The 25,668-nt window shown below is 38.3% G+C and overlaps 1 protein-coding gene across 5 annotated transcripts in view; it reads right to left on the bottom strand.

Moving 5' to 3' along the window:
* Positions 1–9,349: 9,349 nt before the first annotated feature.
* LOC148174215 (uncharacterized) overlaps positions 9,350–25,668 on the bottom strand; it is a 57,173-nt gene continuing 40,854 nt past the window's right edge. For 2 of the 5 annotated variants that reach the window (XM_088035753.1, XM_088035752.1), the window contains 6 exons: positions 14,447–14,651; positions 14,161–14,393; positions 13,875–14,109; positions 13,438–13,820; positions 12,205–13,104; positions 9,350–11,573 (listed from right to left, as the gene is read on the bottom strand). In XM_088035753.1, coding sequence (XP_087891879.1) covers positions 10,338–11,573; positions 12,205–13,104; positions 13,438–13,820; positions 13,875–14,109; positions 14,161–14,393; positions 14,447–14,651 — 3,192 coding nt within the window. In that variant the 3' untranslated portion in view covers positions 9,350–10,337. Of the gene's footprint in view, positions 11,574–12,204; positions 13,105–13,437; positions 13,821–13,874; positions 14,394–14,446; positions 14,652–16,043; positions 16,153–24,739; positions 24,907–25,668 lie in introns of those variants that run through there. The other 3 variants (XM_088035754.1, XM_088035755.1, XM_088035750.1) reach the window with 3 other exon arrangements.

Genomic DNA, 25,668 nt, shown 5'->3' with positions numbered 1-25,668 from the left:
CAAAATTAAATGCGAGGAAGAGTACCTACCTAAAGAGTTTTTTTAATTCTACGAAATTGACAAAAAAATTGTGTGTTACACGACAATAAACAAATTTTATCCACACTAAATAAATTTTTAACCACTAGTGAAAAGTGGATTTAAAATTAATTGTATATAAAAAATATTGGTCTTCATCATTAAACGTTTTCTTTTTTAATATTCTTACTGTCTGATTTTTTTAATATTTATGTACCTATAATAAGGAAAAGAGACAGAGCTGCATACTGTTGACTAAAATTTTAAATCTTTTAATTTACATAAAACTAAAGAACTTTCCAGAGCTGCTGCCTCTCGTAAAACCGTAGCGCTCACTCTAAATTTATATTTACCACACATAATAGATTGCCCGCAATGAAAAAATATCTCATTCTCAAAGGACCATGTATCTAAGCTGAGAAATAAAAAGTTACGAGGGCAGTATCGGATAAAAACGCTTTGAATATTTATTTTACCTGCTGCGGAATATTGTAAAGTATATTTGGATCGAAATACTTATTAAACGTCGTTTATTATTTATCACACAGACTTCCTTTCCCCGTCTGAAATGAACCAAATCGTCAGCATTTATTCACGTAATGATTCTGCAGTCCATATGAACCTCCTATTATAAATTTCCAAGACGCATATTTCACTTTTCATCTTTCCATCCCTCTCAACATCACAAATCCCAGCCTCGCGCCCCCTCAAATGAGTGTTTATGTCGAGCACAAAATAAATTACCGAATTTTCATCACTAATTCAGGCCGTCCACTCTTAAGTAAACCTCGTATAATTAAATTGTCATCGCTAATCCCGGGCTAGGGGTCATACATCACGTGACCACACGTCATGGCGTTTTCGGACACCATCATTAATTTAACAAGCACACCACCCTTACCCTATTCTCCCAAGAATATCGAATTTGTACAAAATATCAAATTAAGACAGAACTGGTCGAATATGCCTAAGTCTCTACCTGCGAAATTCGTTACACACACGCTAAATTTGATTCCAATAGACAAAGTCCTTACAGGATAACGTATTTCCTTAACAATACGGAGGTAAAGGGTTAGAGATTACACATGAGACCCTCGCTACTTAAGATTTATAATCTAAATGGGGTCGCTGTATGAAATACAAGCTTTGTGTTCGGATTTGGTGGTGGGCTATCTGAGGCGATGGGGCGATATCTAATCGGAAACTGTGAGAAATTGTCTCTGCTCAAAGACTACAACCCTTAAAAATTGAAACCGATTCGGTTTCATAGCAGACGAGTTCGATATTCAAACGTTTTGCAAATCAGTTTAATTAAGAAATTTAATTTATAACTGGCTGACTTTTAGATTTTGAGATTCTTATCTGAACTAGAGTTATGTACCGTTAATTAATGACGTAATTGCAAAATCCGCCTGCGTATTTTTTGTTGATAAAACGGATAGAAATATCCATAAAAATCCAATAAAGCGTCGTAGACCGCAACTATACAAAGATATTAAATCCTCACCGCCAATAAATCATCAAAAGGTATATCAACATAATTTGCAAAAATCCATTCATTGGAATGTCAATTTTTTACAACCCTAATCCAATTTGGTTAAACGACCACTGAATGCTTCGTTTTTGAAGAATAAAACCACCACACGACCCCTTCAAAGAAAAAACAAGGTCGAAGGTGAACTGACCACCGGTCACTCACAAAGGGGTTAGGCCAAAGTTCCGATGGGGTAATTCATAAAAGAACACGTCGAATAAATTGTGTTGAAATGGGAAACTAATTATTAAATTTAGTTGCGTCATAAATAAACGTAATTTCGTTACCAGTTTTATGCATCATTGATGATGATGTAAGATCAATATGGATACCCAAAGCGCCGCTCTGCCAAGGGAACGAAAAGTGATCCAGATCAAACGTGAAAAAAATGTACATTTTGCTCGACATCGAAACATTTTTATAAATAAATTTCATTGCCCCCTAAACTTGTTTTCGTTCATTTGACTTTGTGTATCCTTCCAGTATTTTACATATTCTTTTTAATATTGTTAACACTTCTTCACCATTATATCCCACGCTGCCACGTCTTGTCGTGTACCACTAAAATAAAATAAATTATAAATCACCAACAACAAGAGGGTTCGATAAATTCTTCATTTCTACGCGGCCCACACAAAACATCCACTTTTGTTAATTAAATTTCTTTGTTTCGAACGTTAATTTAAATTCGTTTAATTTGGCCGTGACCGGTTCGTGTTCCTCCATCTCTTTGCATGGACCAAATGAATGCATCCTTCAAACCTGACATCATCTCTTGGCATTTTTGCGGTATCTTGGCTCACGGGACATTCCGGAGGTTCCGAATACGATTAATAAATCGTCTAAGAAATTGACAGCTCCCAGACAGCAACAAACGCACTACCGACTACAAACTTCGAAATCAGGCTGGCAACACCAAAATAAATAAATCTTCAAAAAAAATAATTTTATAAAATATTTTTGAAGTGAAGAAATATTTTTTTGTCATATTCGCTTACTCCAATTACAAATTATTACCGCCTCAATTGGTCATGCAAAACCGAATCGTTCTTCAAGTTACTGACCGTTGTAAAGTAACGCTGTCCATCTACACTATAAATCGAATTTTTTTCCTCTTTATAGCAGTGTCGCCAACCCCCATCCGCCGCCTCCACCAGCGTGAGAACGTTTCAATTTCAGTTGGCGGCCTTGGCACCGCGACCGGTGCATCTAACCTTGGCCTTCACCGAGATGCACGTCTGACTCTCGTTTTTTATCTTCTCTTCTTAATCGATTTGATTTGTTTATATTTTCGCGCGTTTTTCACGGAAAACGGTCGTCGAAAAAAAAAGGGTGAGCGCGTGCACCCCGGATCCACGTGGGCCATGATTTAAATCGGACCATAGCTACCTGCGATTCTTCCATGTCCGGCACTTAATTTTGTCGTTACGGAACGTTACTATTTTGGCGCGAGTTGGCTGTGGTCGGCGTCTCAAGGTTTTTTGGCATTTGTTTTGTGTTATTTTGTTGTTAGTCGACTTTTGAATTTTGTTCGGAATCTTAACGAGTTTATGATTTTTGTTTTTTTCGGTATTTTGGGAGGTCGGGTGAAGGGAGGGAAACAATGAAAAATGATGGCGGATTCTTAACCCCGAAATTGGTAGTTTTTTATTGTGTCATCTACGAAAATGTTAATTAAAAGTACATTAACTGACAGGGAAAACAACAAGATAAATTTAATAACTGGTTCTTGTTGCTAAAGTTTGAGATGAGATATTTTTAGATCTTACAACAATAAAGAGATGTAAAAAGATTTTAATGGGTGTCGAAGAAGGTAATCGCCCGATAAACTTTTTTATTTTGCACAAAGAGAAAAATATCGACAAATTTTTAACTGAATGATATATTTTGACGACTAAGGACAGTCGGTAGACCAAAAATAAAGAAAAAATCGAGAGTTTCGATTTTTGACCCTCGTCTATAGTATTGGATTACAAGAGGAAATAAAAATAAAAACTGTTATTAGGCGGCTGTTGTCACCTAGATAAAAACACTAATTTGGGCAATAAATTAAATGGATTAATTTGTCACCGAATTATCTGAGCCACAGGTATACACAGGTGTCCAAAAAAAGTTGCAAAAAAAGAACTTTTGGTCGCAAGAAATACGATTTACCTTCAAACTGTGAAATTTACCATTTTCGCAGTAGGCTTTGAGAAAAAAATTGTAACTAACACAACAGCAGCAATTTTGACATACCTATGAAAACTAAGTTTCCTGTGATTTACTACAATTCTATTTTAGACTGGTTATGTTATAATGACCACATTATCTTTGATATTTTAAAATATTGAGCGATCAAAAAAACTTTTATAATTGCATAGCGTGTCCTTAATTCTCACTTTGACAGCTGCCAATTTTGAGATTATTAAATGGAAACTGTCTTAAAATGCAAAAAAATGAAAACTTTAGAACGTATTGTCATTATTTTTCCGAAGAAATTTTTCGCAATACCGTTCAAAGATCAGCCTATCATAAGCCTTCTGAAGATTTTTCATTACAATTTTCACATAATTTTCACAGAAACAAAAGACTGTTTGTTTAATCAAAGACTTGACTTGAAATTTTAATGCCAACTAAGAATAAGTTTTAAGACTTCTAAGATCTACGAAATCTAAGTCAAAATTTTACAGTTATCTTTGAAACTACGACAAATAGAAAGATGCGGTTTTCGCCATTGTTTTTAGCGTTTTTGTAACTTAGAATCCGCTTTTAGATATCCAAAATTTGATTGTCAATTTTTCGAAAAAAAAATATTGACTCAATTATTATAAAAATTGAATTTTTTGATTTTTAATCGCCTGTCGTAAACTACTTGTCCAACCAATCTGCAATTTGACCAGATTATGACTTTGAGTTGCTCTTTCGATTCCTATATAACTCACAGACATTAAACGTCGTTTTTGCCCTGAAAAAATTTCTTGGAAATCGCCCCAAAATGACCTTCTGAAAACCTATTTCAGTCAATATCTTGCAAATTTTTGGAACAAACTTAAGTGACAGGGTACTCATTTCACGCAGAATTTTATGTAGATTCCAAATTCTTGCTGAAAATCTACGCACGACAACAAATAACTGAGTAATGATCTGTTAAAATTTCGGACAGTTGGTTTTGATTTTCGAAATTTTCAATGTCGAATATCTTTAAAACCAAAACAGATAAAAAGATACGGTCTTCGCCATTGTTTTTCTCGCGCTTTTGTCACTTAAACCCTTTTTGAAAAATACAAAATTTAATAGGCAATTTGTTCTAAACAAAAATTCGACTTAAACGATAAAAAAAATTGGATTTTTCGATTTTTGATTGCTTCTCTTAAACTACTTGCCCTACCGATCTGGAATTTGGCCAGATTACAATCTTCGAGCTGCTTTTTTGATAAATCCATAACATATCAAAGGTTTTTGTGCTGAAAAAGTTCTTTAGAAATCACTATAAAATGACTTCCTAAAAACTTATTTCGGTCGATATCTCGCTTATTTTTGGAGTAAACTTAAGTTATGTTGTACTTATTTTACGCAGAAATTCACGCAGATTCCAAATCCGTGCCCTAGCGTTATACATAGTTGTGAATATTTCATTCATTTTAGAAATGTTTAGATAGGTACATAGAATTTTTAGATAATCACACTTTAAATAGTTATAAAAAGCTTTTTAAGAATGGCACATGAAACCAGCCTTTCAGGAAACGTTTCTATCCGTCTACTGCTGACCTGGAACAACTTTTTTTCCTTTTGATATAGAAGTCAAGTCCTAGTTGTAAGTCTTCTTTTCAAAATTTCCTAAATATGTCCCCGTGCCGCGCTCTTTCCCCTATTGCCATCAAAACAAGTTATAAAGTGTAGTTTACAACAGCAAACAGGACATAATTCACTGTTCCATAGCCGCTGAAATTCAAGATGTCCGAAAACCTGAAACAAACAGGAAACCCGCTATATAGGGTGAAACCACCCTGACACTTGAATTCGTTTCGTGCTTATTACATTGTCATTCCGTTTTAATCCTCTGACCAGAGGTCATTTATCAACAAGGCGAGTTTCGTATTTATGATTCCATGTTAATCCTTCATGAATACCAAAACTTGACCGGTCTTTATTAAAATATCATTATAATTTTCAGGCAGGTTGACATCGTCGGTTTTTTCTTTCCATTTTCGTACGAAAAGGGGGTAGCAGGTGGGTACAGGTCCAGGGGAAGCTGTTGCATTCATCCCCTTTGAAGGGGTGCGCGATGATAGATAACCGTACCTGACGGGGATAAGTATGAGAAAACGGGGCAGATTCTCACTGATTTCCGGATATGATTCGAAAAGGGGATGATTTTTGTCTATTGTGTTATTATGGCGGCATTGTTGAAGTTGCTTGTTCAAGTGTTTGAGGAGACTTAAATAAATATGCTCGTTAGATGAACGTTAAAATAATATTTCGTGGAAAATGGACGATGATTCGTATTTGAGGGGCTGATTAGATACGGTGCTTTTGAGCTTTACAATTTGGGGGTTGAAGAGAAATTTTCAACCTCCATTTGATAGAAAACATCAAAATAGAAAAAATTACAATTTGCCTAAAGATTTATAACGGTTAAAGTATTTTAAAATAACCACTCTAAAAAATGTCTGTTTGAATTGTTTCCCCAAAAGGGTGGTGAGGTCCCCTGAATATCATTCTACAATTAAGTAACGTCTTCTGCATTTCCTCGGGCCTTCCACTCGAAAAAAGTTAAAAAATAGACCCTTCTACCGGAATAAATCCACTCTAACATAATAATACGACCGTTTTAATTTATAACGTCCAGCAAGTCATTCAGGGTGGTCAGCACCCCCCGAAATAAAATCTACAAATTTAGTAGGCCGTCCGACAAGCATTCAAATTGTAATTTAAAACGTATGTAACACTTTTTAGCGACCTGTAAATCATGTAAGTGTCCACGAAAGGGTTGTCCGAGACCACCCCTAAAGAGTGACCATTGCCGTCCGCAGGTAACCATGCGTTTTCACCTTTGAACCCTGATCTACCCCACACTTCCTACAATTGCAACTTCCTTGTTGTTATTTATAGCACCGCTCGTGGGAAAACGGAAATCCTCATCCCCGAGGAGGAAAAACCACCCTCATCTTTCAAAATCGAGCTTTTAATTCAATTAATCGCGATCAAAATCTATCCCTTATTTAATTTATGCGATCCTGCCGACTGAGCCAATTTTACGGTAATCGAGAGGGGGCGTCGACCTCGAATTTTTCTGTTGCTCTGTTCGGACTTTTGAATATTTGAATGCGTCACTCAGATTTGAATAATGAAATAAAAAAATTCGGCATACGTGTACCTGGTCAATCGGAAGTGTCCGCTCGGACTTGATTAGGGTTGCATTTAAAATGTAGTCGCTGTAGACGGAAGGGCTACTGGAATTGCCAATTGTTACAGTGTCGGGACGATATAGACACAATAACCCTTCTCAAGATCTGCTTTATTTTTGCTTAATTCAACTATTGTGTCCACTACCGGGTCTTCCCATGGAGCGCCACTCGGACACTGCTGGACTGTGAGAAAGTTTTTCCTTGGTCCATTCAAATAGCCATTCAAATAGGAGTCATACACTCCCAGAATTTCTGGTGTCTAACTTTCAAAGAGTGTCTTAGGACCAGATTTCAACCCCCAAAGCCTCTGTCGGCGCTCTGCTTCGATATGTTAATATTCCAATCATGCAGTTTGCTTTTGTGGGCTCGTTCTGTTTAGACTACTTATCTTCTCCTGTTTGAAATATTTCATTTTTTTTCAGTTGTTATTGTTTAAATGGGCATCACCCTGTACATAAACATCCGCATAATTCATAAAAGTCTCGCACGAACTCTCTATCGGTGCCGAAAATAGAAAAACATCGTCAAATATTTGCATGCTTTTCCCTGTAAACATCACCATTGTCGGGCGCTCGCGTGACAAAAAATATTTTATCATCTCAAATTCTCTTAAACAACCGCAAACTTGCCGTTTATTGTTGCTTTAATTCAATTTAAAATCCACTTTCTCCAAACAGATGTCGTTCAGTGGCATCTCAAACTACCAACGCTGACATTGTTAAAAAAATGGTACGCCGAAACTTTCGAAAACTCCGCTCATAAACAACCAAAATTATCCATTTTATTACAAAGTTGTGAAGAACATGTTGGGAGGAAATTATTCGAGCAATCGATAAATTCCCTGCTAGGAAATTGCCGAATTCCTTTTATTCGACGGGAGGGTGCAACGTTGCATTGTTGATGATGATGGATGCGCTCGTCTGACACCCTGAGAACTCAAGCAACATCTCTTGTTTCTAGGTCGGACCCCAACTGCACCATTGTTACAAACTCTCCTCTTGTACGGCGCTCCCTTTCTTGTTGCTTCGACACCACTGATCTATATTTTATTCAATACAACTATCAGATCTGATCGATTATTGTGGTCCGTTGGAGGTTCGGATTGAACTTGGATGATTTATATTAGGTGTAGAATCGCACAATAAAAGAATCACGAATTCAACTGTGAAAGCGCTCAAAACTTTCAAAAACAACAAAACGTTTTACAGCTATCAATTTTATACTTCTACGTGCTTCTTATGTTGTTCTTAAAGTCTTTTGTCCTTTTTGGAATTTATTCAAAAATCAAATCTATGCCTCGAGCATAAATGTTGATTTTCTGATCAATTTATCAATATTGATACACCCGTATCAATCTTTAAATATGTATCATAATGACTATATCAAATATTGATCATTTATCAAATATGGGAACATTGATAAATTCTAGACTTTGATAAATTAATTAATACATTCTCGTTATCAAACTAATGAAAATCTCAAGTTTGCTGTAACGTTAATGAGTTTTTTGTTAACACTGGCGTGTTCGCAAGCAGCAGTTCTTCCTTCTTTGTTCTTCGAATTATAAATATTCACTTTTCCCCCAAACCCTTATCACGCCATAAATCCGACAAGAAAAACCATTGAAATACCTTTGAACTCTGTTTTTATAACGCGACAAATGACATCACGTTGACCTTTGTTTCTTTATTAATGGTGAACATCAAGACCGCACTATTCGTCATTCTCCACACCATCGGACATACACAAAATCAAGACCGTCGTTATTCTTTCTTTTCTTTTTTTGAAAGATCTCTTTTTCAAAGCTTTAACAATGCAAACTCACTTTTCGTCCTTAAATTCTTCTTTGTTTCGTCTTGAGGCAATCGAGATCGTGTAAAGACTGTTCAAACTCAATAAACTACAAACTACAAAACACTTTGATCGACGTTAGTTTGGGAGGCGAAACAATGTACCAAAGGATAAGTTGTCCTGTGAGTTGCTTGTAGGGAAATGCCGGGAACTAATTGTCAAGAAATTTAGATGAGACGAGAAGAAAGGCTTAAGTGAAAAAAGCGCCCATTGAAATTGTTTGTAATTGAAGCAAAATCTTTAGAAGTTTAATTAAAAAAAACGCTAATTCTTAATAAGTACAATTTTAGGTACTTAGTACCGAAAATTTTAGATACTCATTACCGAGAATTTTAGATTGTATATAGACAACCAACTATTCTTTGTAATGTGGCGCCATCTATTCGAAGGTAGTTAAAACACTCAGTGCGGGTTTAGTCAACTTTTTGTTCACATCCACCTAGTTTTCCAGTGTCGTAGAAAACTGTGCATCTTGCCGCAAATTTATTATATTATATCACTTAATTAATATATAAATTTTAAAATAAATTGGTCATTGTGAAATGAAATAAATGAATTTTCTTTAAATATATTTATTTACTGTAATACTTATTATAACAACTAGTATATAGAAATGGTAGACTGTATACAAAGTACTCAATTTGAAAGGTCGAAGTATTCAGAAAAAATATTTATACCAATTTGAATACTTAAAATATATATTATCAATTTGATTTAGCCTACAACGCCTCATAAATTCTTGTGCCAAGACAAATTTATATAATTTCTATAAACTTCAATAATTTAAAAATTGCACACGAAATTTTGTCAACGTACGAAAACCGATAATTTCCTAAGTTTTCATAAATATATTGATTCCTTTAGTTTTGAAATAGAGTTCGTTTTTTGCATTGACTACAATTAATCTACAAGTACCTAATTGTTTTGTTTTTTTCTAAAACACTAGAAATATTAAGTTGGTATAAAACATACAAAAATGTATGGGACAATGGCATTGTGGAGATCTTGTATACGATTATAAAAGGGATTCTTATTATAAAGTACACTTATTATTATAAATTACTGGTCGCCGCGAGAGCGTCGCCGGGAACATTCAAAAACTATATACAGAAAAAAGAATTATACAATACCTCAAACAAAATAAAAACAGGAAAATAAATAACTGACTTGAACCCTGTAACTTGTTATAAAAATGTTTAAATAATTTGGGTAAAAAATGGTTATAAACTTTATAAAACACAATTTCGCTACTCTTCTATACTAAAATTTATAACTATAAGCACCATAAATGTTTTGACATTTCAATGAATTCACTAAGAGCAAATATGTACAAAGTAACCAGAACTTAACTAACAGTGTCTTAACTCACATGGCACATTTAAATTTAAATCACATAGCCATTAGGCAGGGATTGCTGGCAGTATAACCATATTATATCGCTTGAAAAATAAGCAGCATACATATTTCCCCCGAAAAAAATTCAGCGCATGAAGCCATTATATGATATGCCTTTATTTTTTCAAGCCATATTATGAAACGCAGCATCAGTGCATTTTGGGGGTGCTCAGATGCGTCGTCTCGCTGCGTTTAGGTGGTGGTGGTGGCGGCCGCTTCCGGTAGTCGTTTCGGACGTGTACCGGACTCGTCGCGTACTCCACCACGTTGTCGGGATTATCCCTATACACATTCTCATAGACGTTATTAGGGCCGTAGTGCTCCTGCACCCAGTTAGAGACATTATGCTCTTTATAATCAGGCAGTGCTACTGGGGGATCCCTGAATCCTAGCACCTCATGAGGAGTCGTAGTCGGCTCGAGTTTGCACTTTTGAGCCACCTGCCATTTCTTCCTCATCACCCTTTGAAGATCCTTAAGAAAGTCCACCGGAGGCTCCACCAATTTCTTCGGACTTGAGAGTTTGGTGTTCTCGGACCGCTTCGGTGGCGGTGGTTTCTTCGGTAACGGAGGAACTTCTTGTGGTACCAAATTAAAACTGATCTTCTTCGTGGTTTTCTTCGGGCTCAATGAATCTTGGAAGTTAACTTTGCGTTGTACATGCGGTGAGCTCTGTTGTGCATTTTTCAACTCGGCCATGTACGTTGGGACGCCATGGTTTCCTGAGCTTCCGGAACTGTTACTCGACGCTATACTACTCGAAGAAATCTGTCTCGGAAGCGACGTTTGTCTCAAACTCGACCTCAATCCGTTATTGTTGTTGAAACAATTTCCAGGCAACGTGCTCGACTGCCTGTAACTCGGGGGATTCACATACGCCGGCGGCTGCGTGACAAACCCATTCGTTGCTTCGTTTCTATCGTGATTTTGTGCAGAAATCTGCACGAATTGGTTGAGATTAAAACTAACAGGCGGATTCTGTTGGGTTGGAGTACTACAATTCGACCCTTGCGTCGACAAAGGAGGACTAAAGCAAGGAGTATTAATTCGAGATTGCGTCGGAGTCTGATCTGGTGACATAGTTGGAGTCCGGTCGGGGCTCAGGACGTTCGTCGGAGTGAGACTCTCCTTCCTTCTCCTTATTGTATTGGTGTCTATTTCGCCTGGTGGCGGTGGCAGGGACATGAGAGATAATTGACTTCCCGTTAGCTCAGTTCCGGTTATCGGCGGTAGTTCGTTCGGATTCGGTGGCGGCGGTAGGCTGTCCAACGAAAGATTGGAGTTGTAAACTTCAGGGGGCGGCGGAGGGAGTTGGTAAGACGGTGACTCGGTGATTACGTCACCGTTGGTTTCCGGCGGCGGGGGCAGAGACGTAATAGAGTCCGTCTATTAAAAAAAAAAACATATTTATGATCCGTTTAACCAAACGGCGGAGCAACAGAAGCGACGGTATTCACAACGAAAAGAGCAGCGTCTATTTTTACCCGAAAATTTTCAACAGAGTTTTAAATACTGAAAGCAAAGAAGACTTTTTAGTCACGCGAAGAAACTATGCAGAGTAAGATCAGTCTTTGGTGTTAAAAGTAAAAGAAAAGTTTCACACCTGATGCCGTGCTTGTCAGACATGATCTGATTACTTGAACATCGTTAACATTTTCTTGTGATTCAATCTCTGGAATCTACACACTTGAACTCCTGAACTAAAATTAGCCATCAAAGCGGAAGCTATCTCATTTGAAATTCGAGTTATTTCCGGCGGAAACAAATTCAGCAATTAAACTTGCATGAAATCCATTTATTTAGACAGAACAAAAAGCAAAAATAACACAAGCATAAAATAAAAAAGAAAATACCAGAAAACTACTCAAGACATGGGTTTAGTAAAACTAGGACGGCGAAATAAAAACTGTTTTTGTAGAATAGCCTTGGCTTGTTGGAAGTTATTTGAAGAAGTGTCCACCTTTTTAAAATAGGGGTTAGTAGGTTGTCATGCAAAAGAGATAAATTTGAAACTTACCATGCATGAGGGCATGTCTACTATGTTAGGACTCGTGGGACTTCTCACTGCGCCAGCACTGGGAGGTCGTTCCCCAAAAGGACTGTTTTTATCAGTAAACGGTGACGCCCTTTCTCTTACAGGTGTCCCACATAGAGGGGTGGAATTACCACTTCTGCCTCCCATGCTCTCCAACGAACCCCTAGTTTTATAAGAATGCTGTCTCTTCAAAGTCCCGGAATTCGAAGAATCGTCAGAGTTCCCCGATTTCCGCCGACTATGTCGTCGGGTAAGAGTCCCAGAGTTGTTGCAATTAATAGGACTTGTCGGTAAAGGAGCCCCATCGATTTCATCCCTTGTCTCGCCCACTTCTTTCAATTGCCTCGTGATGTTCGTAAGGGGTAAACTAGGTTTCATCGAAGGTTTCCTTTTAATAGTTCCCATAGGAAACTCAGAATCAAAAGCATTCTCGCAACTTGAAGGTGCTCCATCCGACATACACCCCGAAGAACTCGAACTACTAGCCCTGCTGTGGCGACCAGAACTTGCTTCGCTTGGTGCAGAGTAAGTTTCGCTTTGAGTGCCGTAGCCCGCTTCACTTCCCGGGTAACCTTGGGTAGGAGTAGTAACGTTACTTTGGACCGCTATGGAACTGACGGAACAACTTCTGGCGTGGGCTAACATATCCAAGTCTTCTTGAGCCAACTCGTCTATGAGAGCTCGGTAGTTGTCCACCAACTGTTTGCCGTATTTTGCTACCCTCATTCCTACCATCCAGCGTTCGAGGCTTCGGTGGTCCTCTGCGCAGAGGTACTTGATGTATTTCGTCGATTTTGGTTCTTGTAGCCGCGGGTGCTTGATGGCGAAGCCGAAGTCGGTGGGAGCCTTGTACTTCTTCTTCCAGCCCAAGCCGCAGTAAATCTGCAAGGAAATTTGATTGTCACCCAAAATTGTCACGGAAAGTATTTCATATAACTTTATTTTTAACTTGTAACTTAACAAATATTACAAATCTGAGGAATTAGATTTCAGTTTGGATAATTCTACGATTAAAAAAATCGCATTATTTTTATGCGTCAACGAAGCACGCAATAGATGTAACACGTGATTGTATTCCACTGACAAGGTTTTTCTGATTTATCTATTGTTACGCGCATATTCAAAGACGTTTTTGCGTCCTTCAAATTGCGTTAGCTCGTGCCAATTTAAAAGATACCAAAACAAGTAGTTTTGGCAATCAAGAACTGAACTTACCTGGTTATTGTCGAATGTGGCCAAACACACCAAATCCTTGGCAGACTTCACTTTTTCTTTGGGGTAATAGTAGAGCCCTGACGCCCGCAACACAAAGTGGTACTTCTTCCATCCCTTCTTAGAGTCTGCTTTCAAATAGAGCGGGCCTTCAACCTCCGGGACACTGGACGAATTATTTGAAAAGAACTCTTCTAATAACATATTCCGGGAGTGTTCATCGTAATCCATCTCTTTTTTGTCAGTCATGGATAGTAGAAACTTTTCTGGCTCCAAAAACAACTTGTTCTTCTCAGGGCGTTCGGAGAAAAATATCTTGTTTTTGGAGTCTCTGGTCCACAGCATCAGATTGTCCACCAGAAGTTCATGATCCTCGTATATCCTTTCTGTAAAGATCAAACTTTTAGTTTTTAGTCAAAAAAAAAGATGATTTTACGTACCCATGTATAGTTCTGGTAGATGTTCCACGATGGCCCATTTGGGATCAACTTCCACATGGTTCTTGTCCATCAAAAGCCTTGTCACGTACGAACACAACATTTTCTCATCAACTAACAAAGATTTGGCAGAACCGTCGGCCGTGAAGACCTTCACGAACAACTTTTGAATATTAGCTTCTTTGATTTTCTCCATAGCCATGCGAATCTTCTCCGCTTTGCTTCTTGCAGCTTCATCCTGAAGACAAAGATATAGATTCTGGGTGATAGTCGCAGTTGGCGAAACTACCTGAAGATTCTGGAGGTGCAGACTTTGGGGTTTTGATCCTGAACCGCCACTACTTGCAGACGATTCACTTGACAACATCGAAACTGTATCACTGAAAGCGGAATCATTGTCGGGCGACTCCGTTCGTACCGAATCAGTCTTTGACATCAAATCACTATCGTCCAGTTTCAGTCGGGGGCCTTCCGAGGATGATCTACTATGTGTCCTTGAAAGGTGCTGCGACATTTTCTGGTCTATAAAAAGAGGGAAATTAACGCTTTAATGATTGTTGATTGTTGATTGTTACCTGAAAGGCGCTTGCTATCCCGTGCATGTCCGATCTCCCTCTCGCACTGTGTTTCAAGGGCGCACAGCTCCCCGAGAATGGCGTCCAGGTCCACATCCTGCGAGTCCTGAAGATTTGCCATGGAAAACCTGTAGCTGTCTATCCTCGGAGCAGTGATCTCCGAGTTCAACGGCCGCAGTTGCGTGGAGTTTGTGGGGTCCAGTCCCTGTAAAAAACCCGATTTTATTAATAAAAATCCAACCCCAACCCCCGAGCTGTTTTATTCACGAGCCGTCGTCCCAGCAACCACGCGGAATTAGATGACTTAACAAAACAGAAACATTCGCTAGCAGGACCCCCCCGCTAAATTTGCATCGTGTGCAGGTTTCCACTCAGTCGTCGTAAACAAAAACGATTTTAATTATTCAAACTAAAAAAACGAATTTGAATTTCAACAGAGTTCATTAATTTCGATTTTTCCGCGCAATTACTGCGGGAATTTAGGTGAAGGTTACGTTTTTCACGCCCTTTATTTACATACAGGGGTGGGATTTGAATAGGAGTTTTACTACAATTACGTAGTAGCGTGGTACGAAAATGCACGTCATGCGAGGAAAAAAGATACTGGTACCACCACTGTCGTGACTTATTGGTGACACTAATCGGGGTTGGTAATTTAATAAAGACATCTGCTTTTTGAGGGTGATTCATGGATTTGTGGACAGGAATAAGGGCGAGGCTAGAGAAAACAAAAAGATTCACGGTCCAAATTAAAATTAATTGAGCAGTTGCAACAAATTGCTGGAAATGCAATTAGGGGACGCGATTATAGACATTAACGTGTTGGTTGACATTAACAATCGATTAACACATGGTCTTTAGCGCTCTATTAGAGTGGAGTAGATTTGTGATGCAACTACTCGGTTATGCAACCAAATCTGCATTCCCATTTTCTAAAACTTAATTTTTATTTTACCTGAAAACCTTTCATTTACGAATAATATAATCAGAACACACGGTATGATTATATGTATGTTTATTTTCGCATTGATTGCAAAGGTCGAGTTTGATATTGGGATATAAAACAAGTTTTTATACTAGCAATAATGACTAAATGACATTGGCATGGATTCTCGATTACGTTTGAATAAGTTGTTAGAGAATCAGAAGTATTTGTAAACATGCAACTTGGCAATTCATAATCATAGGAAAGAAAAAGCAATGAAACCGAGCGCTACATAAAAAACTAATCCCGTGACGAATTCCAGGCGAAATTTTGAACCCTAAATGGTTAAATCGCGCTCTGGAGAGATATCTTCCAGTTGAGTTTAGCTATATCGGTGAATCTAAGACTTGTAATAAGATTAGCGCACGTGTCACCGTAGTTGCAAGCACATTCTCGCCGTAATTCACCCCCATCTACCCTCTCACTTATTAAACGCGGATCAATCTTGTTTTCTTTTCACTTGGAATTGCGTCCCGCCATCATATTCGTCGGATTTCCATTCAATTTCACCCTCTCTCCATCGCTATTGTCCTTTATTATCTTTTTCCATTCCTCTTTACGGCGCAATTACGGTCACCAACCCCTAAATCGTCACTTATAAAAAAATATTACCTTTCCGAATTTCCACCCTTTGAACATCTCCTACTTGCTGACCCATCTAACACAGCCCCTACTCATGTAAGTAACAAGTTCGAAACGCAATTACCGTGTAACTGGCACACCGCACTTGAATCGAAGTATTAACCGGTAAAACGGCATGGACGGAGTGGTTCAGATGCTTCCGGGTGTGACGTCACACTGCCCGGGATCCTTTCCGCAGCCGCCCGAATCCTGTTCGGACTAGGACGAGACCGGTTCGGTAACATTCGGTGAGTTGGGGGGATGAAAAATCCTAGAGCTGCTCTCAGAGATATATGTTGGGGTTGGTTGGCGCAAGTTTTTACGCCGGAAGGGTTGTATGATTGTATCGAGCTCGGGGGAAGATTGGAGAAATTCAATTTGGGCAACGATTGTGGTATTTATAAACTTTCGCAAATGCTGCCCTCGAGGGGGCAAAAATTTCCAAAAGGGAAGTTGCTGGAGATTAGCTCAATCTTTTTCCTGCCACAGGCGGTGATTATGCCACTGAGAAAACCGACCAATAACACGTGAGTGACGAAATTTAAAAAAAAAAGTCCTAATTGCGCACCATTCCGTGTTTTTTTTTCATTTAGCACCGGTTGCTTCTCCCTCCGAAAATTTGATCAATCATGTCGATTTATAACGTGATTATCCCTTACATTATCCACCTCCTTCTCAGCGAGATACGGACCGGATATAACGGTTATTGCCCCGTCCCTTGTCACATAACCGGAAATAAGCTTTACCTTACATCAACCGGAATCTTCCCTTGTAAAAAATGATGTTCCGAAACTCGATCAACTGACCATGACGAATGTTTTATAAGCGGATTGACAAAGTGAAGCATAGGGTCAACGGACAAGGCGCAACAACCACTCCTAATTAAAGGGGCAGAGCCCGAACACGTGTGATGGTATAAATGGTAGGAATAGATTTTGGGGTGTTGATTTATCCACGTTCTATCTAACACGGGGTTGTGTGTTTACGGTGATGACGCATCTTTTTAGGGGTGAAAAGCCAGAAAGTGGCACGTGACTAAATTCGTGAAAAATGACGAACTAAAAAGAGAGCAAGGGTGAAATCATAGAGTGACGCTTGGGAGTAATTTACAGTGTTGCCAAAAAACAAGACAAAGTTATCAAACATTAGTTTGGTTACAACAAAGTTGTCCATAGAACTAACTTAAATTGGTGGCATGAGAGTTAGAAGCTCGGGGAAAAAATGAGGAAGAATGTTAGAAGTTTTTCCCATTGAACTGGCTCACGCAATACGCGGATTTGCGGAGTATATTTATAACTTTAAACACAAAAAAATTTACCAATAAGACACGGACTCAGATAGAACTATTTAAAAGAATATATGTAATAGTAATTTGGATCACAAGGCCGGAAAATGCTCTTTTGGAAAAAAATCTTATCTAATTACTTTTATTTTTTAAGGTTGCTCTCCTAGTAACTATTTTGGAAAAAAAACATTTTAACCTCTTTTAAAATACTTTAGCGGACTTTTGTGTCAATTGATGGCAGTGCGATATCAACCGGTAAACAAAAAAAATATCTAGTTTCTTTTTTAGAGACCTAGGCCGCCAAACGCCGTTTTCCGGCCTATTTATATGTCTGCAAACACGTTAAAAAAGAACGGCGGCCTAAAACATATTTTAAACGTCTTCAAAATATAATTAAAATAATTATTGCAACATTTCGTACAACTAAATTGGAACTCAGCATCACAATTTGCAATTCCTTGCAAAGTTGACGGTAATTTTACTTAATTTACACTGCAATAAACGCCACAATCTAACTTGTGTAATTTCTGCAACACTATTATTACTCCTACTGTTTTTTTTTCTTACGTTGGAAAGGATTAAAAATTTAGGTTGGTATTTCTTATGTTTAATTCTGTCAAATTCATAGTCACGTGGTATAAACTTATAGTTATTAATTTATGAATTTGTTGACGTTTTTCCACGAATTATTAAGCCATTAAACTAACTTTTCAATGTCACAACAATGATAAAATAAGACTAATTGCTGTGTAGAAACAAAGAAATTATCTATTACGCCAGATAGTGGTAAAATTAGATTTATCTAACATTTCCGGCTCTATGAATAAGCAATTATTAATGTAAAACAATTAAAAGCGTTTGTAACATTAGTTTGAAATAATGCAATAAGTCTAGAAGAGAAAAAAAAACAGAAAATTCTGCAGAACATGCACTTCCGCCGCCACTCGTGTAAATTTAAAATTGAAAAGTGGGTGACAAGATCCCACACATGCTTCCCGAAATCAAACGTGTATAATTAAATCAGTGTTACCACAACTATCGTAATAATAAATGTCAAAATTGACAATTATCACAGACGGAAGTGCAGCCAACTGGGCTACCAAATGGTTTTTTATTTTTAGTTTCGATCTTTCCCCACTGCATGTTAATTTAGACACCCGTAAAACGGCGATAACCAATCATTACACCAAAAATCACTTAAAACAACCTAAATGGTTATAAATTTGCCGATGGTAGTCAAAATAAATCTTTGTCTTGACAGTGAGAAATATGTTTCATGGTGTCTTTTTTGTTAGTGGTGCCAACATAACTCCCGTCATATTAAAAGTCACCAACTCATAAAGTCCCAAAATAAACAAACCCCGCCCTGTCGGAGTGACACTCCGCCTCCTCCCCCAGCATCTGAATCGCGGGTCGCAGACCCGAATGAATTAAATCCGCATATGCAATTCAGGGTCAAAATTACACGTTTCTGTGTAAAATCGGTCGATAACTTGAACTGGCCGCGTTCCTTTCACGTTCCTTCTTTTTTCTCGTTTTAGTCCATCGATAATCGTCCCATTGTTAATTCCCATACATACCAACCGCGGCGCTGCAAATTACATCGAGTAGTGATACAGGTCATTACCCCTTCCAGTAACAATGAGGTCAAGTGTAGCAAAAAAGGGTGAAAAAAATCCGGTAGTGTCGATTTACCTAAATGTCAAGCATCTGCGTCTAACATTTAAATAGAAAACTTATATTTAGGAACATCTGGTTTTGGCGTTTGGTAACAATGCTAAACCGGAAGTGGGAGTCCCGGGGGACAAATTAAAGAACATCCGGTCGAGGCATACTTGGATTAAAATTCACTTCAATTCTATGAAGATTACAACGGAAATCGCTTTTATACAAATAAACTCAAGTAAGTGTTTGTACATGAGTACCTAGCAAGACAAATGGTAAACATGAGGGAAAGAAGGTCACATCTTAAATTCATTACTGCGGTTTAAGGGTCGTTCGCGAGATTGACATGAATAAGGGCGGTAAAAAATAAGGGGTGTCTTTATTATAGCCACTCGCAGAATAACGAACATAAAACAATTTGTTTCAAGGACTTGGCACTTGAGCTGTTAATGTGACAAGTTAAAAGAGATAACGTTATGGCAACACTGGAAGAGATTGTGGACAAGGTTACGATGCAATAATGTCATTTTATAAAAACTGTAGTTAACCCAACCGGAAGTCATTTCGGGTTCAAATACCACATTTTCCAAATAAACAAACTCCTCATTTTCGCAACTAACGCAGTAGATGATGACAGTTCATGACATCATTATTGCATAATTCAATTATCACATAACAAGTCGTGCCGTTCGACATTTCCCTAAGAAACCCACCATCTTATGATTAATTGTCAGTAACTAGAGCGTAAATCTTAATCTGTCCCACGACAAAGACTGCCCTAATTCGCTTTCAGTTTCTCAGTGGCAAAATGTTCTAATCGCATTAAACCAATTTCAAGTTTTTTCATTACATCCCAATTGGATTTTTCTTGAGTCCTGAAGATTCCCACAGCATCAGTACCATCAGATACACGAGGTCAAGTCGGTGCTTTAACGCCATTTGCTTGTAATGACTGTACACCACGAACTCTTTGAACCATTAAATCGAGTTCAGTTGCAACAACGACCATGGATTTAACGCGATTATTGTCGTCATGGTACATTGCTCTAATACCATGAAAAGGTGTACATGAGAGGACGTGGTGGACACAATTACAATAGGCTGTCAACTGGAAAGATGGCGCTAAAAGCGGTGGTTGTGTAAGCAATTAGCAGCATATGATTAGAATTTAGAATGAAAACAACGTTGGCAAGATAATTGGAATTAAGTTAATGACAAGGGAATGGCGAAATGAGCACTGATACTGAAATTTTCTTGACGATTTTACAAATTTTCATGAAGTTTGGTAGAGGCTAATGGCCTATTCTGGACAAGCTGCTCCGGGAGTCGCTGGTTTTGCAATAAGGCGACGTTGTTCTTATGACATAATGATAATGGAGTATCTAAATTGACGAAAAATGAACTATGAAGCTTGCTTTTCCGATTGTCCCGTTGAAAAATCTAAGTAAGATAGGCGATTCATATAGATACTAATGAAATTCTTTCACTTTTAACTTCGAAACATGCTTCCAAACTGTGATATTAAATTTCTTTCCTACAAGTGGATAAAGAAAAGTGTATTTTGTGTTGCCTATATTAAACTAAATATGTATACTGTAATGAATTTGTAAATGAAATAAAAACTGAGGAGTTAACCTCCCTGGGAAATCGGTGTATTAGTCTCAGGAAATCAGGAGAAATCATTAGGAAATCACTACGAAATCAGGGGAAATCATTAGAACATCAGAGGCTATCAATGGGAAATCATGGAAAGTTAGACAAAATCACAAGAAAATCAGGCGAATTTAGACGAAATCACAAAGAAATAAGGAGAGGTTGGACGAAATCATAAGGAAATCAGAAGAAGTTAGACAGAAACACCAGAACATAAGAGGAGGTTAGACAAAATCACAATGAAATCAGGGGAAGTCTTACGAAATCACAAGAAAATAAGAGAAAGTTGGACGAAATAACAATGAAATCAAGGGAATTTAGACAAAATCACAATGAGATCAGAGGAAGTTTCACGAAATCACAAAAAATAAGAAGAAGTTGGACTAAATAACAAGCAAATTAAAGGAATTTAGACGAAATGACAAAAAATAAGGAGAGGTCGGACGAAATCACAATAAGACCACGAAAAGTTTTACGAAATTATAAGAAAATAAGAGGAAGTTGGACGAAATAACAAAAAAAGCAGGAGAATTTAGACAAAATCACAAGGAAATAAGGGGCAGTTGGACGAAATCACAAGAAAATCAGGAAAGTTTTACAAAATCATAAGGAAATAAGAGAAAGCTGGACGAAATAAGAATGAAATCAGAGAAATTTAGACAAAATCACAATGAGATCGGGGAAAGTCTTACAAAATCACAAGGAAATATGAAAAATTTAGACAAAATTCCAAAAGAAGAGGTTGGACGAAATCTCAATGAGATCAGGGGAAGTTTTACGAAATCACAAGGAAATAAGAAAAAGTTAAACAAAATCACAAAGAAATGAGGGGAATTTAGACAAAATCACAAGGAAATAAAGAGAGGTGAAACGAAATCATAAGGAAATCAGGGAAACTTTTACGAAATCATAAGGAATTAAGAGGAAGTTGAACGAAATCACAAGTCAGGAGAAGTCAGGTGTAGGCCATTTTTGAGAAGTTTTATTCCCTAGATAAAAACTCTTGTTGTTTCACAGATTGTGGTCTAAAACATTTTTCAATTGCGCTTCCTCTCATCATTCCAACTTTATAAGCTAAACCTATTTTCTAGACGCGAGTGGGATAAAAACGACATCCACTATCGAACTTCGGTTACAGTGCAATTTTATCGCAAAGCTGCTAGACAATAAATGCATTTTGTTCCAAATTTTCTACCCGGTAGTGGAAACACCACTATTTTTATTGCACTTTGCGTATCGGTAAATCCTTTGAAAATATGTACAGTTGTGTGCAAAAATCCCGTAAATGTCAACAATTCCACGAAATTCATCAATTAAGAGCCACGAGTTGAGTATTTATTTAATGGAAACGACTCTTCCAGATTTCGCCGAATGTAAACGTTAAACCAATTTAAAGACAAAAACGAATAGAAAGTCCGGGAGAGTTTAACCGCAAATTGTGATTACTTTTCTTGTAATTTGTTGCGAACAACAACTTTTTGCATTTGTTGGAAACAAGCCGAAAGAAAGACAAAAAGGAGGTCCATCCAAATATGAAATATGTATTTTGCTTAAATTAGGGTGATAGGCAGTGCCTCAATTTGAACATTTCCATTTTCTGTGGTATTTACCTACGCCCCATCTGTAAAAATCCCATCCTCGTGCCTTCACACCCTAACGCCGCCCCTACCGATGAGTCACCCTGTTATTTCGTCACAGAGGGGTGTCTCGTCTCGTCGTCTGCAGCCGACAATACCCTTTAAGACCGCCGCTGACACATTTCGCTACAAATCATGTCTCTACCGGCTATTATTTAAATTAATTAGTAGAATTACCCCCGGACTACCCGCATGTAGTCACCACTCCTCGACAGCGTCGCCAACATGTGCGTTCTTGTGCAAGGTTCATCGGATTCGGTGTCAAGGCAATTATAGTAATAGACCTTTATCTAAGTCCACAACTACTTTATCAATTGGACTTTATTGGTTTGTGGGTAGTCAATTAGCCGCCTCTTGATTTAAAAGCGCAAAACGCGACGGACAGGGTCGACGCCTCGGAGACACACCAAAATAGAAATAGAGGGTTTACAACATCAGCGAATGTTCGAAATTAGGTGTGTTTCACGGATGGACGAAGACTCCCATCGAGATTAAAACAGGATGACAACAAAGTCTTAACTTCTTAATTTGAGTTATTTACACGTTTTTCCAAGTGGAAAATGTTTTCGACGATACATGTGCCAACCACGGAATGTGGGAACGCCCGTGTTTTTCTTATAATTGTTAATCTAGGGATTCTGTCTTCAGTCTGTCTGGGTTTTATCTTAAAAATGCCGAGAGCAAAGAGAAATGACCTCATATTTTTCCACATTGGATTTGTACACATTCTTACCCTAGGGTTCGTCTAGTTCGTGAAGAGCAGAAATAATGAATTAGTTCATTTAATTATATTGCGAGGATGCGAAATTTGCTCCGGAAACCCAAATATACTTTCGGTCGCTGGAGGCAATATCCTGACGTTTAGATTACGTGAGAAAACTTACAGAATTTGAGGAACTCTTGTTAGAATGACAGGTACGAAATGATAGCGGATCTCATCTCTTGCAGTCCAATTAGCAATGTGTAATATAAACCTTTTAATTAGGAGCAGTAATCATGTCGGATAACGTTTTTAAGAGGATTGGAATTGTAAACAACCGTCTACGTAGAACGCTGTATTATGTTTAAAGTAATCTACTTAAGATAGTCATTTAGTCTTTAGGAAAGTTATTACTTCGAACAACCGGGAAGACATTCATAGAGCCTTGTCTAGACAATTTACATACTTATAGTCAATAATCTGATAATGCGATCCAGCATAACTCAAAATCGCGTCTGAACTTCGTATAATTTCAACTATTTGCATGACAAATTGTCGATAAAAACTGTTAAATTTTTAAGTTTATCTGCGTAGTCTCATTCTATATTTAATATCCATTTTATCAAAATTATTTATTCAAAAGGCAAAAGCCAGGTATCCACAAAGTGTGTGAAATCCAGGAGCCGTGTGATATTAAGTTTTAAAGGTCTCATTAAATTTTATTGCCAAAATGTCTCATTAGAGATGCTGTACGTCAGTTGCCACTCGAAACTCAGAAAGCAGATCCTAGCTCCACTCTTCGTGTTTGAATTTTTCATTTCCAAAGTACCACATATCCTAATGGCCCATTTGTAACGACATGTCTAACCAGAAGAGGGAATAGCCTCTAATCCTTCTATAAAAACTGAGTTTATGAATCTTTTACTGCCCTCAGATACCCCATCGAGACTGTTGCCATAAAATCTCTTCTTGGTGCTCTGGCATCCAGCATGAACGCGTTGAAAGCGCAAGACGTTTCTTTGGTATCATTTTGACCGCAACTGAAAAGTTATAATCCGCTGTGATTGGTGCCATCCACCACCAACCACAAATGCCATTGGCGGTCCAAGTCTCCGCGAATGCAACTTTCCGTCTTATTAGAACCGGTCTGTCTAATTAATGCAACATTATAAAATTCCCCGTTGCACACAATTTCACATAATTTCAAAAGCACTTTACGTAACGAGCCACAAAAACAAGGTAATAACTCATACTTAAACGTCGTGGGGGTAGAAAGTGTTTATATTTCATATGGAAAAATCGAATTTATTGCACTTCAGCCCCCCTGCATTCGACAAACTGCATGTTTGAACACATCTTTTGGTCGAGTTTGAAGCTGATAGCGCACGTTCGAGTGCCCCATCAACCTTTATGGTAAAATTCGCCCAGACAAAGAAAACAAAAGTGTCAGCGCCAGGCGCCCGATAACACGTAATGGTAGTGTCACCACGTAAGTTCTGTAAAAATGGAAAATGTAGTTACGTGCAGAAGGAGAATAAGTGGAATTCCATCGGTGCACAACGTGCGAAAGGAACGTATAACAGGCGCAAAATAAAAATAAACTTAACGGAAATAGAAGCCCATTTGCCTTATCACTCGTAGGGGAGGCACGTGCCGATGGCATAGCTACCTGGACGAGCGAAAAAGAGAACGGAAAGTCGCTATCGCAGGAAACGCGTATCTTTCGTCGTAATTAAAAAAATCATACCGAATCATCGGAATCCGACTCGTCCCCTCGACGCCGCCCCCGCCGCATCCACATCACCCTTTACACTTCACAGCCACCAAGATCCCATACAGGGCACTAAACGCGCGAGCACATGTTCCTCCGTGCGGCATTTGTTAACAGCCGAAGCCAACTGACTGATGCATCATAAGCCACACCGCAGTGATGGGAATTAGTCAGCAGGACCGGAGTTAAGGAAGCTGATTGCGTTAATGTTGATTTTTCCTATTATCACCGACTACGAGGAAAAACGGGAAAATAACGAGATCGTTGTGCCGGTGTTGCTCAACCTTGACATTACTCAAAGGAACTGACGCCACTGTGGAGGATGTGGCTGGAGAATGATATTATAGAGTCCGGATCTGGAGGACTTGGGGTGCGGGTGGATGAAGGGGACCGAGTTTTGGATATTTTAAGTACGGCGTCTGGAGAGGGGAGAGCGAATTCCCGAATGGGAGACTGAAGAACGGTTATTGTTGAAGATTGGGACGAATCGTAAAAAGTGGGTTTATGGACATTGTCACAGATGGTCGCCAGGCTTGCTTTGAAAAGGCGAAGATCACGGAGACATATTTTTGTAACTACTACAAGGTCACGGAACTATTGTGTATACAAACATGTCATTACTCGACACTAATGAGAATAATGGGTTGATTAATAAAGAGCGAGCATGTTGGTTCTAATTTACATCCATGGTCTAAAGTGGGACATTAATTAAAAAATGGCTACTTGCGTAATGAAGTACACGAATGGGTGTCAAGTACCCACAGGACGATGACGGGCGTTATAAATAAAACTTCCACTACGATATAGTCAACAAAATAGACTTTGATGGATAAAGCTATAAAACGACATGGTACTGCTTTCCAAATACACGTGTAAAGTACTGTCGCTTCATGGTGATAATCTGC

This window comes from Gnatocerus cornutus, chromosome 5 (assembly GCF_029298725.1).
Source record: "Gnatocerus cornutus isolate USDA-ARS CGAHR chromosome 5, icGnaCorn1.1, whole genome shotgun sequence".
NCBI classification, from domain to species: Eukaryota; Metazoa; Arthropoda; class Insecta; order Coleoptera; family Tenebrionidae; genus Gnatocerus; species Gnatocerus cornutus.
The sequence above is the reverse complement of the archived record's forward strand: the minus strand, read 5'-3'. Positions and strand labels throughout refer to the sequence as shown.